General features: G+C 42.3%; 1 protein-coding gene across 8 annotated transcripts in view; it reads left to right on the forward strand.

Moving 5' to 3' along the window:
- Positions 1-15,808, forward strand: part of TBC1D4 (TBC1 domain family member 4) — a 220,050-nt gene that overhangs the window by 131,307 nt on the left and 72,935 nt on the right. For all 8 annotated transcript variants that reach the window (XM_070048715.1, XM_051850604.2, XM_051850605.2 and 5 more), the window contains exons 2-5: positions 688-1,266; positions 4,277-4,366; positions 7,352-7,456; positions 13,984-14,116. In XM_070048715.1, coding sequence (XP_069904816.1) covers positions 733-1,266; positions 4,277-4,366; positions 7,352-7,456; positions 13,984-14,116 — 862 coding nt within the window. In that variant the 5' untranslated portion in view covers positions 688-732. The remainder of the gene's footprint in view (positions 1-687; positions 1,267-4,276; positions 4,367-7,351; positions 7,457-13,983; positions 14,117-15,808) is intronic.

Consider the following 15,808-nt stretch of genomic DNA (forward strand, 5'->3'; position numbering starts at 1 on the left):
TGGGATACTGGCTTCACAGGTGGTGGCTTTACCCACCAGGCCACAATGCTGGCCCTATGAACACTTTTTTTTTTTTTTTTTTTTGGACAGTCAGAGTTAGACAGTGAGAGAGAGACAGAGAGAAAGGTCTTCCTTCTGTTGATTCACCCCCCCAAGTGATCCAAAGCCAGGAGCCAGGTGCTTCTTCCTGGTCTCCCATGCGGGTGTAGGGCCCAAGCACTTGGGCCATCCTCCACTGCCTTCCTGGGTCACAGCAGAGAGCCAGACTGGAAGAGGAGCAACTGGGACAGAATCTGGCGCCCCAACCGAGACTAGAACCTGGGTGCCGGTGCCGCAGGTGGAGGGTTATCCAAGTGAGCCACGGCGCCGGCCCCTGTGAACACTTTTAAAAGCAATCAAAAGATAGAACTTATTAAAGTTGGCAGTTGTCTGTTCACTCTCATGGTTTTGTTTCACAGAATGGTCAAGTGTGATACTGCTATTTAACTTCCATTTCAATTAATTTTAGCTGACTTTCCATTTGACCTTGAAGTTTTGTTAGCTAGTATGCATTTGTATAGGGCCCATTTCTTTTTTATTCTATGAATTAGGATGAAAATTTATTCCATGTGACGATACCAGGTCTAGGTAAACGTAAATTATCTCAAAATGATTCCACTAAAATGAGAGTTTTGACCTTTTTTCCAGGTCCCGGATGTTATCAGCAGCATCAGGCAGTTATCCAAAGCTGCCATGAAGGAGGATGCCAAACCCAGCAAGGACACGGAGGACGCCTTTTACAACTCGCAGAAGTTCGAAGTCTTATACTGTGGGAAGGTGACCGTGAGCCACAAGAAGGCGCCCTCCAGTCTCATTGATGACTGCATCGAAAAGTTCAGCCTGCACGAACAGCAGCGCCTGAGGCTCCAGTCGGACCCCAGTGAGGACTTGGTGACCCCGGAGGCCGAAGTGCCAGGGGCCCCAAGAGACACCTTGCAGGAGGAGATCGAGGCCGAGGGCGACGCCGACACCCACCCCGGGCTCCCTGCCGCCCCCAGCCAGCCTGCACCACCCACCTCTAGGCTTTGCTTCCCTGAGAGAATTTTGGAAGATTCAACCTTCGACGAACAGCAAGAGTTCCGGTCTCGGTGTAGCAGCGTCACTGGAGTCCTGCAGAAGAAAGTTCACGAGAGTGGCCAGATAGCGCAGCCGCGCCGGAGACATGCGAGCGCGCCCAGCCACGTGCAACCCTCGGATTCCCAGAAGAACAGAACGATGCTGTTCCAGGTACTGGCGGCCGGGCCAACGGGGTCCAAGTCATAATCGGCTGGGCAGCCGCTGGGCCAGGACCACAGCACCTGTCATCCCGCTGTGCTGTGGTCAGATGGAGAGAGGGCAATGGAGAGTAGGAAAGGGGCGAGGGGCAGACAGGGGATGTGGATCTTAAGGAATAAGGGAGTGGGGCAGAAGGAGGAGAAAGAAGCAATTAAAGGGGCATGGCTGGAAAGTCAGCGATGCACGGATGCCTCTTGATCCCTGTTACAGCATTGGGCTTTGGTTAATTGTCTCAATAAACACTTTATTATTATTATTATTTAAATTTTATTTAAAATATATAAATTTCATGCGTTTCCTATATACAGATTTAGGAACATAATGATACTTCCTACCCTACCCTCGCTCCTGCCCACGCTCCCATCCTTTCTCTTCCCTCTCCTATTCCCTGTCTTAATTTTTACAAAGATCTATTTTCAGTTTACTTTATACTCTTGAGATTAACTGTACACTAAGTAAAGAGTTCAAAAAAATAATATGAAGAAAAATACACTGTTCCTCAACAGTACAGACAAGGGCTGTATACAATCATGAGTCTCGAAATGCCAATTTCACGCCAACACATTACATTTTATATACTCTGTTAGTTGCCATTGATTAGGGAAAACATATGGTGTCTGTCTTTTTGGAACTGGCTTATTTCACTGAGTTTAATGGTTTACAGTTGCATCGATTGTGTTGCAAAAGACAGGATTTCATCTTTTTTTAACTGCTGAATAGTATTCCAAAATGTATATACCATAATTTCTTTATCTTATCATCACTTGATGGACATCAAGGTTGATTCCATATCTTAGCTGTTGTGAATTGACCTGCAATGAATATGGGGGTATAGGTAACTCTTTCATCTGCTGATTTTCAAATTCAATAAGTACTTTAAAAAAACTCCAGAGAGCCAGACTTTTTGCAGATTGAATGATGCGTGATTTGGCAATGAAAAAAGCGAAGATTTTTTTAGAAAGAGAAACAAAAGTCTAGAGATTCACAGGTATATTTTCAGATGAGGACACAGCAAGTCACTCTGTCACACAACAGGGAAGGTTAAAGAAATTCGATTGACCTGATAATTTACTGGAATGGCTGTTAAAATACTTTGATGCAGGGGCAGGCACTATGGTGTAGTGGGTACAGCCACCGCCTGCAGTGCCGGCATCCCATATGGGTTGCTGGTTCAAGTCCTGGCTGCTCCATTTCCAATCCAGCTCCCTGCTAATATGCCTGGGAAAGCAGCAGAGGATGGCCCAAGTCCTTGTGCCTGTGCACCCACATGGGAAACCTGGAAGAAGCTCTTGGCTTCGAATTGGCTCAGCTCCAGCCGTTGCAGCCATTTGGGGAGTAAACCAGCAGATGGAAGACCTCTCTCTCTCTCTGTCTCTGTCTCTGCCTCTGCCTTTCTGTAATTCTGCCTTTCAAATAAATAAATAAATCTTTAAAAAAATTTTGTGCAAGCTATGTTATTGTTGTAACAGATAATTTTTTAAAAAGATTTATTTATTTATTTGAAAGTCAGTTACACAGAGAGAGGAGAGGCAGAGAGAGAGGTCTTCCATCTGATGGTTCACTCCCCAATTGGCCACAAGGGCTGGAGCTACGCCGATCTGAAGCCAGGAGCCAGGAGCTTCTTCCAAGTCTCCCACTTGGGTGCAGGGGCCTGAGGACTTGGGCCATCCTCTGCTGCTTTCCCAGGCCACAGCAGAGAGCTGGATTGGAAGAGGAGGAGCCAGGTCTCGAACCAGCGCCCATATGGGATGCCAGCGCTTCAGGCCAGTGCATTAACCTGCTGTGCCACAGCACTGGCTCCTGAGAATTCTTAATTTTTAAAATAATTTTTCAGTATTGCATAACATACATAGAATGTCAAGTTCCACTGAAAAGAACTTTGTAACAATGCCCTGTAGAGGATATCCTCAGATTGCAATATTTGAGTTTTTTTGAAATAAAAAAAGAGTAGCTATTTACCCTTAAAGAAGACCTGAGCAGGAAATTCTGCAGCATACCTTGACAAACAGTCCCAGTGTGTAATGTTCATTTTATTAGAATTCATGTTTTGTTTTTGTTAGCTCTAGGCTTGTAATCAAAGTGTCTCTAGTCTTTTCTTTGGTGATAGATACATTAACTGAATTTTCCCCTCCTCTCTGGGCCATCAGATTTGTTTTTTTTTTTTTTTTTTTTTTTTTTTTTTAGCCAATCTCAGTCCTTGCCATTAATTTTTTTGAATGATTTTCTTTTAAAGATTTATTTTATTTATTTGAAATACAGAGTTACAGAGAGAGGTAGAGACAGAGAAAGAGAGGTCTTGGATCTGATGGTTCACTCCCCAGCTGGCCTCAATGGCCTGAGCCACACCAATCTGAAGGCAGGAGCTTCTTCCGGGTCTTCCATGTGGGTGCAGGGGCCCAAGGACTTGGGCCATCTTCTATCACTTTCCCAGGCCATAGCAGAGACCTAGATCAGAAGAGGAGCAGCCGGGACTAGAACTGGCGCCCATACGGGATGCTGGCGCTTCAGGCCAGGGCTTTAACCCTCTGTGCCGCAGCGCCAGCCCCAAATGGTTGTTTATTTTTTTAAAAAAATCTCATTTATCAGCTCAATTAAATATACCATTTTATAGACCTTTTGGGAAAAAGTATGGATATAAATAATTAATATCTTTAGAAATCAAGAAGTAAGTAAAGGTTACATAGTTTTTGAAGACAATCATTTCTAATCTGAAAAGATTATTTTTTGCATCTTATCATTTAAGAACAATTTAGTTACCATTATTTTTTGATAAAGAGAAGAAATGTTATGAGGCGACTGAAGTTTGGGGATAAAGTATTGATTGAGTAGATGTTGGAGAGAGTATGAATAGGTGTATCTGAGATGTTGTATTTGAATCTAAATTATTAATTAACTATTTAGTCATAGGGTGCATGTTGGGTCCTTGTAAATTGAAATTAATTAAGATGCTTTTATTTTTAAGGTTGGACGATTTGAGATTAACCTTATCAGTCCAGACACTAAATCAGTTGTTCTAGAAAAGAATTTTAAAGATATCTCCTCTTGTTCTCAGGTATGTATCAGATATCATACTATCTGAAGGAATCAATTAAATCTTGTTCCATGACTAACCATGAAATAACTAGACTTAAACCACTCACATTTTCATGTGTTTTTTTTCTTTTTTTACTTTTTAAAAGAGAACTAGTTTTAATCCAGTGCTCATGTTTTTATGTCTTTGCCAGTTAACAAAATCCTGTTGAAGTCTCTCAGTGTCTGTCATATGAGTTTGTTCTCGTTTCAGTCAGTTTTCTCTCCTTGATATTCACTTCATCAAGTCTCCTCCATGGAGTGGATTTTTGTGTGTTGAGTTCTTTTGGAAATACCTTCAGAGTTAATGTTCTTAGAATCTTGGGCTGGGGGACTTGTGGGTGTTACTGATTCACATTTGCTATTAGTAGGGAGTTAAAGGAGAACTAGTGTTTTCAGTTAATAGTAATGCAAATTTTGAAAAATACTTTAATGTTTTTGGTCTTTTAATTTGAAATATATGTATTTAGATATTTCTAAAAATAGTTGGTATAGCCAGAGGTGTACGAGATTGTAATATTAGGCATGAACTTGTATCCTAAATATGCTAGTAATTTAGAACATCTATTCAAGGGTTAGAGCTACTAAACTTTTGATAAAAATAGAAAGAATTTTTGAGGTCAGGAGGATGGAGGCATACCTGGATCTCAGTGTGGGAAGGCTGAAAATGTGAAGATGCCACTGAGGAGGACCCTGGAACAGAGAGCCCAATTTCTAGTCCAGTGACTTGGTGACCTGCTAGGAGCTGCATCATGCCAGCTCCCTACCTGTATTTTAATATTGGAAAATCCTAACTGCCTATTTGATTTTCTTCCGTTCTTGTTTTTGGATTTTTGAGGTTAGCTTTGCTATAGGTATGCTATTCAGACATTCTTCCCTTTGAAGATGACAAAAGAGATTTTGTACAGCTTGTTAATCATTTGTCTCCATGTCAGGTAGTAGCTTTCACTTCTAATATTTTGTTTTCATGTATTTTCTCTTAAACAGAGATGTAAAATTAGGTCGCATAGATAAAACCTTTTCTGCTCTAGTAACTTTAAGAGTGCCAGCATTTGAGTATAGGCGAAATATATGTATTGAGAATTTCCTAATTTCTATTTAAGGGATACAGAAATTTTGCACAAAATTATTCACTTTAATGGGAAAAGATTTAGTAAGCATTGTGTTAATTATCTGTTTTCTGGGGGTTCCTGCAACATCATAAGTCCCTGAGGGCAGGTGTCTTAGTCTTTGGGGGTGCTCTAAGTTAGAGCTTAACCTTTAGTTGCCCAATAAATGTTGAATGATCATTTCTCCAACTCTTGAAGAAAAACTGCCATAGAAACCCAGGTTAGTTCCTGCTCCCACAGGGCACCGAGAGGCTTTCTCAAAAGCTGTGCCTTCCTCCTGCAGCCTCCTAGTGAGGAAACTAGTAATGCGCTTTGAACAGTCACAAGAGAAAAAGAAAAGAAAAAAGTAGAGAGAAAAAGAGCAGCCAAGCCAAATATGTAAAACTCAAAGTTCAAACGTGAATTGGTTTTTCCTTTCTATTTTTTTAAGGCAAGCTTTTATTCTCTATTCTGATTCAGAAAGAGAAACAAAAGCACTAGAGAAACTTCTGAAAAGGCCTTTCTTCTGTATGATGGCCTGGGAGCCATGTGCTGTTTTCTGAATGGCACTGTCCTTGTGACTTCTGTCCACAGAAATGAGCTGGTAGCTTGTGGCTGGATTCAGAAACAGGCCTGCTTTTTAAACTCTGCACACCTACAAAGTTATTATCTTCAAAATCTGTAGGGCTGTTTTCCCAGCAAGCATGAGGAATACAGGAGTGGTTTGCTTTACTGGGAACTTTGCCTTGGCCTGAAGACTCTCTGAGCTAAAGAGGGCCTGTGAATTTTACCCATTTAGTTCTAAGCTGGTAAAAGATGTTTCTTAATCCCTAAAGAGTTGTGCCAGGTCGAGCTTACTTTCACCTTGTGAATTGCAACTTTACTCCTCTCTTTTTTTCTTTTTGTGTAGTTGATTTCCTTTTTCTGTATCTGTCGGATAGATTGAGCTTGTTATCACAAGAATAATGGTTACCACTTATCAAACATTCCAGGAACTATTACAGGTATTTCTTAGGTTTAATCTCAAATGTTTCTGACCATGGATGTTGTTACCACTATTTTAGAATGAGAAATGGAGCCTCAGAGATAATACCAGCAAGATAGCTCATAATTAGTAAATCAGTTGGACCAAGATTTAAGCACAAATCCATGTGACTCCAAAGCCTATTTTCTTCTCACTTGGATTTAGGGAATTTCAGGGACTGTTGTAGAATTTTTGCCTACCTGGTTTTCAAATAATAAGATATTGCTATTAAAATAGTAAGGTGTCAACTCCTTATTGATATGTATGTATTCAAACTGATGAGACTAAATTTTCTATTAAATATTGCTGAATTTATCTAGCCTGAGAAGCACAATGAATTGTGAATGTGGACTGGCACCTGCACTAATTTCTTCAACATATATCAGTTTTTACCAATGTGACTCTTTGTCTAAAAATAGACAAATATTCTGGTGTTTTCATGCATTCTTTAAGGGATTGTATGCCATTTAATTCTGGTGTTGTCAGTTGTCATTTTTCTTCGATTCTTAGCCCTCACATAAAGAAGAATAGGGTTTATGATTAATCTTCTGACCAAGAAGACAATAAATTGAAAACTCCATTCCTTCCAACAGGGAGTAGTGGTTTTATTTCAAGGTGCAGTGGATCTTGCCATCCCTGTTTTTCCTCCCATGGACCTGAGTCACAGAGTGTTCATCAGAAACAAAACAATCTTTGCTTTCATTTTACATATCATCAGGCCATTCTGTAAGTTTGCTGTGACATCACAGGATGGGTTCATGGAACTGAGAAAGCGTAGAACTAGTGTTGGTTTCTGTACTGTTGTTTAAAGGACACATTCCCATAAACCCGTATTGCACCTCTTCCTCCCGTCTAGGGTATAAAGCACGTCGATCACTTCGGCTTTATCTGCCGGGAGGCTGCAGAGCCGGGGCTGAGCCAGTATATCTGTTACGTGTTCCAGTGTGCCAGCGAGTCTCTGGTGAGTGAACTACTGCTGTCCAGGTGGCTCTAGGTGAGGCCTTTGCCCTTCCAAGCAGCATGAATGGTGGAAAAACACAGATTGTCATAGTCATGGTGAACCCTGGATGCTTTCTTGGTTTTAACAAGCCCGGTCATATTACCATGAATATTTTTAGAAGGGAAGAGAAGATTAATATGAGAAAAGCTGTTACTTTCCCAGTGCTCAAATGAGAAGAGAGGGAGACTGTTGACTTCCTAGTTTCTTAATTACTGTAACATCTCATAATTGAGAATGCTTATAGCAACACAGCAGAGAACCATTTTTGTTTCATTAGCCCCGTCTTCATTTTTAAAGGCTGTGTTCTCTGCGGTCTTCTTTGACCTTTCATTTTCTTACCTTGAAATTTAAGAGTCAATTTTACTCTCATGTACTATGGGAATTTTGGTGTGTGAGTGAAGATACTTAAGGCAGGCTTGGAAATACACCTGAGTGACAAAGAAATGTTGATTTTTTTCCCCCTCCAAGTGTTTTCTTACTGTCCCACATATGCTATCTCTCTTTTTAACCAGTTTAACATAATCTTCAGATATAGCCATCCCCGTTCTTCAAGGGTTTACAGAAAACCGTTTCTTAGGCACATAATCCTTGTAGCAGCATTTCTCCCACAAGAACAAATGCAACCTGCACAGAAGCAAATAAGCCATGCAGCACTGTGCAGTTTCCTTCATGCGTGTTATAATCGTCTTGACTCATTCTTGCCCTCCACATTCCCAATGTGGCCAGTGAGTTAGGACTCACTGAAGAAGTAACAGCACTGCTCCACCTTTTTCTCTAGGGATCATAATGATATTTTGATTCTGGAACATTCCATTTGAATGTTGTTCTAGATAATTAGCCACACCCGTGAAGTATCCACTTGTCGGTATTCAGTTGGCCCCTGCTAAGTAGGTTCAGTTTAGGACTTGAGATCAACCTTTGAGGGTGGTCATTATATAAATGACAGTGGAAGGCATGGGAATGTATGAACACCCAAGGGGAAGAAAGAGGAGAGCCAAAGAGAACCAGTGATACCGCCCTGGGAAGTCTCAGCCTACTAAGAGTTCGGTAGAAAAGAATCATGTGGTATACTCTGCACCCATACCCTACTCTCCACTCACCCCTACTGCTCACACCTCCACCATTCCCCCCTCATCCCTGCTCCCAAGACTGATCTTTCTACCATAGTCTCCATCCTGTACTCTCCTGCCTTCCCCAAACCTACCACATATCCTTGTAGTTTTTATTTTGGTAGCACCCTTTACTCAACTCTCCACTTCTGAAAGCCTAGCACATTTTCTTTTGCCTTTTGTATCTTGTTTACCAAGTCCGATCGACTCTCAAAGGAAATCTCTCTCTCGTCCATCTCCCTTCCTTTTCTTTCTGGCTGACTCTGGGTGTTGGCCCTCTTCACTTGCATTCTTGTATTATTGGCCCAATTCCTCTCCCTACTGTTGCTTTCGTCTATGATCTGTGCATTTTCTCCTTGCTGCTGGAGTTTGATTTCTCACTGAATTTCCTCCCCAGCACCCAGTTACTGGGTGTCATCCTCCAGGGACACAGTCCAGATGGTGTAGCAGGAAGTTGAGCCTGCTCCATTCTTCTCCAGCCTTGTGTGTTGTGACTCCTCTGCCTTTTTTGTGACAGTGTCTTCACAAGTGCTTTTGCAGCTCATGAGCTGCTCTCTGGGTTAAACCACAGATACCTGTCAGGCGATTGGTGCGATGGTGCTTTTACTTTGATTTGCTACCAGACACCGCAATTGATGAGGGCCTGGGACACACATGGGGTCGAGGATGTAAGGGAGTGGCTGCAGCTCTCTGCAGGATCCTTGTGGCACAGAGGTGGCACTTTACTGGGTGGAGTGAGGAGTCTGTCATGTCAGGGGAGGCCAAAACCAAGCTCTCTGCCTTATTTGCTGTCAGGCTGGGAAGGGGCTCTGCCAGCCACAAGGTTTCCTGCTGTTACTCAGCTGGGACTCCGGGCAGTGCTGTAGTTACCTGTTTCTGGGTCCCCCTTCTTGTTGCTGCATTGGCAGTAAAGCAGGCCTGGCCTCCACCTCCCCTGAGTACCGCTCCCCTTCTTTCTAACTGTGGGTTTTATGGGACCGAGCTTACTTGTCTCATCCTGCTGGAGCCATTCCTGACTCCTGTCAGCACTGCTCTGACACCCCCACCCCGTGCTCAGTCTCCAGCAGCTCCTGCCAAGCCCCGCCTTCATTCATCTGTTTCCATAAGCAGCTAATCCAGGAGCTGTGGATTTCACAGCGGTGGGACTGTCTCCTAGTTTGTTGGTATGCTCAGGGTTGCTGGGTTAGTAAGTGCCTGATAGCTTTGTTTTGTGAATGATTAAATGATTGTGTTAGTCTTCACTTTAGGCAATCATTTTCTGAGGCCTAATTGGCCTCTGATCACTGGATAACTTGCAATGAAACAGAAACAATCTAAAACCTTATTTCCAATCTCTTTCAACGTGTTTTTTTTTTGTTTGTTTGTTTGTTTTTTGTTTTTTTTTTAGCATTTTCATTTTGCCTGCACGCATGCAGAGTGGGTTTGGTGGAAAGCCTGGGGGCTACATTACCTCCAGACGTGCCCTGTGACTAAGGCAACAGACTGGACTGGCTGTGAATGCCTGCCTATTCCTGGAAGCCCTGTTGGGATTTGAGTTTTGGCAGCATTGTTCTTAAGAACAGGCCCATGCTAGGATCTTTCAAACCCTGTTTACTCTGCTGTTATCTCAAGCAAGCATCTTAACTGAGTGGTGAGGCATCAGAACTGCATGCTGGAAGGAAGATTAAATGTAAATTTCCTGCCTAATAAAGGATGGCTCAGGCAGCTGATATAGGAACAAAAGAAAATAGTCAATTAAATACCCTTGGTGTGAGCAGTGTTCTAATTGATGTGGCTTGGCACTTGTGTAGGTATTGCAAAATCAAGCCTACTGACTTGTCTTCCCTGTATACCAAGAACACAAGGTAGCATTTTCTCTTGCTTTTTTGTAATAATTACTATGAATTTATGAACAATATAATGTTCTTATGTGTTGTACTGTGGGTAAGTTTCATTGGAAGTGTAAATGCTTTTTCTTTCTTTGTTAAAATAGTTATTGTAGGTAGATAGCTTAGTCTGTTTAACCAACTGTTGAGATTAAAAAATGTATTTATTTTCACTTTATTTGAAAGAAAGACAAAGATCTCCTATCCTCTGATTCACTTTCTAAATTGCCTCAACTGTTGGGACTGGGTCAGATTGGAGCCAGGAGCCTGACACTCAATCTGGGGCTCCCACGTGGGTGGCAGGAGCCCAAACACTTTAGCCATCACCTGTTGCCTCCCAGGGTACACGTTAGTAGGAAGCTAGCTTGGAAACAAGCTAGCACTAGGACAAGAACCAGGTACTCTGATTTGGGATGCAGCTATCCCAAGTGGCATCTTGACCACTGTTTAAAATGCCTACTCTGAGATTTTTAGAAAATCTCACTTATGTAACAGTGCTTTTTCTTTTTTTTAAGACTTTGTTTATTTATTTGAGAGGTCGAGTTACAGTAAGACAGAGAGAAAGGTCTTCCTTCCATTGGTTCACTCTCCAGATAGCCACAACAGCTGGAGCTGTGCCGATCCGAAGCCAGGAGCCAAGTGCTTTTTCTGGGTATCCCATGTGGGTGCAGGGGCCCAAGGACTTGGGCCATCCTCCACTGCTTTTCCAGACCACAGCAGAGAGTTGGATTGGAAGAGGAGCAGCTGGGATTAGAACCAGTGCCCATGTGGGATGCCAACAGCACAGTCAGAGAATTAACCTAATGTACCATGGCATTGGCCCCACAGTGCTTTCTTCAAAATTGGTTTAGATAATGTGAAAAGAAATGCAAGTTAATGCTATTCATACACAAAGAAAAAGTAATTTCCACAGATACACAGAAAATAGGGAAAGTATAACCAAAAGGAAAAAATAAAAGACCCAAGCTACTGAAAATTCAGAGTTTGTACGTGGTTAGTAGTTAATTAAATAAGCATGCTATTCATTAGAAACTTTAACATACTGATAGGAGAGTGAGGATTGGCCAGGGAAAGAGACCATTGTCTTGTTCATAGTTGTTCACGGCAGATTTATGCCATTCTTCGTTGGAGAGTTTGAGAATTTAAATTATTCAGATAGTATAATCTTTTGATATCCTTAGACATTCTGTGAGCCTTGTTCTAAAATACCAAGTTTGGCATATAAATGTTTATGAGCATTAACTTCAATATGAGTTGCCCCCTCCTGTCATAAATTGGACTTCTTTGTTCTATTTCATGCTTCCCTCTGGGAATTTAATGTTGCTGGATGGCAATGCCAAGAATATTTACTTTCTTTTTGTTTGCATATGATTGATTTGTCTTTGCACATTTTTTGCTTTTAATGTTTTGATGTGACTTATTTTTTTGGTTGTTGTATGTAGACTCAAATATTTAAATGACTCATAGTGTGCTAATTTCAACTTTTCGTTGTAGTGATCCCAAGATAGAATTTACAGGCTGTTTAGAAAAAGTGTTGGATTAAAAAAAAATATTTTTTAATTTAGAAGTCAAATAAAGTTTTTACTTGTGGCAGGGAAAATTGATGCCCACATTTTAAGAATAGCATCCTGTTTTCATCTTGAAATAGAGAAGAAAATGCCCAAAATGCCCAATATTTCCACTGGAGGCCTTTTACAAGGCAGTATTATTAAATAGCAGTAATATATATGAAAGCTGTTTCAATTACTAAGCAGTTTACTAACCTCTTCAGTGTCTGACATAAATGAGAATCAAGAAAATAGAAATAAATGAATGTCTGCATACATAATTAAAATTACTTTTGAATATATAACAAGGTAAATGAAATAAAAATGTAACAGCATTACATGTATATTTGTTTAGTTTCTAAGAATTCGAAATCTTTATTTTTAATTATAGGTTAAAATGACATATGTTATAAATAATTCATTTCTTTTTATGGGATGATGTAAAATTACTCATGTCTTTGTAAAGCTGATAGTATAATAAAACTTAAGGCCGGCGCCGCGGCTCACTAGGCTAATCCTCCGCCTTGCGGCGCCGGCACACCGGGTTCTAGTCCTGGTCAGGGTGCCGGATTCTGTCCCGGTTTCCCCTCTTCCAGGCCAGCTCTCTGCTGTGGCCAGGGAGTGCAGTGGAGGATGGCCCAAGTGCTTGGGCCCTGCACCCCATGAGAGACCAGGAGAAGTACCTGGCTCCTGCCATCGGATCAGCGCGGTGCGCTGGCCGCAGTACGCCAGCCGCATTGGAGGGTGAACCAACGGCAAAAGGAAGACCTTTCTCTCTGTCTCTCTCTCTCACTGTCCACTCTGCCTGTCAAAACAAAACAAAACAAAGAAAAAAACTTAAGAATAATAGCTGCCTGTTAAGTGTTTGTTCTGACCTTTCAGTCCTAGTAGAAGAGCTAAAAAACATTTCTTTCTATTCCAGGTTCCTCATAAACTCAAATGCAGAAGTATATTAAATCATTTCAGTAAAAATGTGCTCTTAAACCAGTCCATCATTGAAGGCAAAAAAGAAAATGAAAAAATGACATCCCAAGCATGATAAATGGCTTTGAAAATCAAAGCTAGTTCAGATGAGGCCCCAAGTACCCAATAGCTCTGCAATGTAGGCTTTAAAATTTGATGTAAAAAAAAAAATTAATGTAAGTTCTCCAAAGTGTGGGAAAATCACACCTTACATTGATGGTTGTGCAGCAGGAAAGGAGATGCAAGCTGAGGTGGTTTTAACATTGCATGAAGATGTACTCTGTGTAGGTTTGATCTGGAAAGCTAAATTCACAGGTCTTGATTGAGTCAGTAGAAGAGCAAGAAAGAAACTAGCTGGCCGTTTGCAAGCTGCTGACTGAGTGGAGCGACCTTGTGGTTAATCTCCATGATGTCAGGACTTGGTGTCACAATCAAAAGTAGAATAATCAGCCACAAACTGGAGAGCTAAGACAAGCAACGCTCATAGACTTTCCCCCTCATTGTTTAAACTGAGACGATAGTTTCCTCAGAAAGTCATGTGAGCGTGTTTTATTTTTATACTAAAAGTGATCTAGCAGAATAAAGTAATTAGGACACCTGTTAACAGGAGTGAATGTTGACATTGTTTTCTCGCTTCCCATATATGACAGACAAAGCTTCCAAAGGGGTATTGTCTGAAAAACCATCCATTTAAATAAATAAAGACCTGATCAACTCATCCAACTGTGATATTATAACCCTCAATGGGAATTAAAAATAGCATTCTAGTAACAGATCAGTATCATATCATACACACACACATCGAAATGGACTTACTTCGCCCAGCTCTCAATTGTGTATGCATAACTTCAGGACTTAATATTTCCTCCCTGCCAGCTCTGTCTCATCACAACCCTATTAACTGTGAACTCGTCAGCACCAACCGCGGCCCCCATTGCTGCTGGGTTTTCTGTGTCGCCATGAACGCAGCCTTTTGTAGACCTGAGTCTTGTTCCTTCTTGTAGGTCGATGAGGTCATGCTGACTCTGAAGCAGGCTTTCAGTACCGCCGCTGCCCTGCAGAGTGCCAAGACGCAGATTCAGCTGTGCGAGGCCTGCCCCATGCACTCTTTGCACAAGCTCTGTGAAAGGATTGAAGGTACAGTGTATCCTGGCCTTGGCAAGAGAGGAGTTTGCACTGGCCTCGGGGACGTGAGGAAGTCCCTCCTATCATTGAATAGGGCTTTGTGTAGGTGAAACAGGAACTTGGAGTCGTTTCGCGTGTCCAGTCAAGTCTGACTGTCCTCCAGGTGCTTGGCATTCTCTCTCCCTCTCTCTTTTTCTTTTTGCCTTTCTTTTGTTCTCTGTCTCTTCCTTGTTTTTTTTTTCTTCATGCAGCAAACTCATAGAAGAGACTTGTGTTTCCCACAGTTCTTAAGACTCCGCTGTGTGTTCTGTGGGAACTGACCAAATATTTGTTGAATGAATGAAGAGAAGCAAAACCACTAGAGAATGTTAACTATTTCATTCTTTTTTCCCCTCCCACTGGATGATGTATTCTTTTCTCTAAAAGTCTAGAACTATAATGAAACTCGCTTGGCTTCTGAGGGACGTTTGTGAACGACAGAGGTGATAAAGGAGATATCTTAAAGCAGATTTGTGCTCTGAATTGGAAGGAGCAGCATGAGCAGGGGCTTGGGGGGGCTAAACACTGACTTCCCTACTTCTCATTTTTTTCTTTTTCTTTTTTTTAATTTTATTTTTTAATTTTTAATTTTTGACAGGCAGAGTGGACAGTGAGAGATAGAGAGACAGAGAGAAAGGTCTTCCTTTTGCCGTTGGTTCACCCTCCAATGGCCGCCACGGCTGGCGCGCTGCGGCCGGCGCGCTGCTGCCGGTGCATTGTGCTGATCCGAAGGCAGGAGCCAGGTGTTCTCCTGGTCTCCCATGGGGTGCAGGGCCCAAGCACTTGGGCCATCCTCCACTGCACTCCCTGGCCACAGCAGAGAGCTGGCCTGGAAGAGGGGCAACCGGGACAGAATCCGGCACCCCGACCGGGACTAGAACCCGGTGTGCCAGCGCCACAAGGTGGAGGCTTAGCCTATTGAGCCACGGCGCCGGCCCTTCTTTTGCTTTTTAAATAAGATTTATTTATTATTTATTTGAACGGTAGAGATAGATTGATAGAGAAGGAGAGAGAGAGAGAGCGAGCAAGAGCAAGAGCGAGAGGGAGGGAGGGAGGGAAAAAGAGATGGAGATACTGGTTTACTCCCCATATGGCAGCAGTGGCCAGGGCTGGGCCAGGCTGAAGCCAAGAGTATCTTCTGGGTCTCCCACATGGGTTCAGGGGCCCAAGCACCTGGGCCATCATCCGCTGCTTTCCCAGGCACATTAGCAGTGAGCTGGACTGGAAATGGAGCAGCTGGGACTTGAACTGGCACCCATATGGGATGCTGGCACTGCAGATGGTGGCTTATCTTCAGATGCCCTGCACTGGCCTCTCACTATTTCTTACTAACAAAAATTTTGAAAACGACTGCACAAGATAAGAAACAGTCAAATAAACACTTGTTCAGTGTCTGCTCTGTGCTAGGCAAAGTGCTAGCAACTATGAGTGCAGAGGTGGCGAGACATGTTCTGTGCCTCTAGAAAGCTCACTGCCTAGAGTGAAAGATAGGCACAAGAGGAAATACCTGCAGTTCAGTAAGATAGATGAGCAGAGTGTGCACTCCAGAAGAGAGCAGACAATGGCTAGAGCCTAGGCAGTGTAACTGCACATTGTGATTTCTGCTTAGTGGGCATGTGGTAAAATCAATGACAGTCAGACGTATTTATTTAATGTTCAAACAAC

This window comes from Oryctolagus cuniculus, chromosome 9 (assembly GCF_964237555.1).
Source record: "Oryctolagus cuniculus chromosome 9, mOryCun1.1, whole genome shotgun sequence".
NCBI classification, from domain to species: Eukaryota; Metazoa; Chordata; class Mammalia; order Lagomorpha; family Leporidae; genus Oryctolagus; species Oryctolagus cuniculus.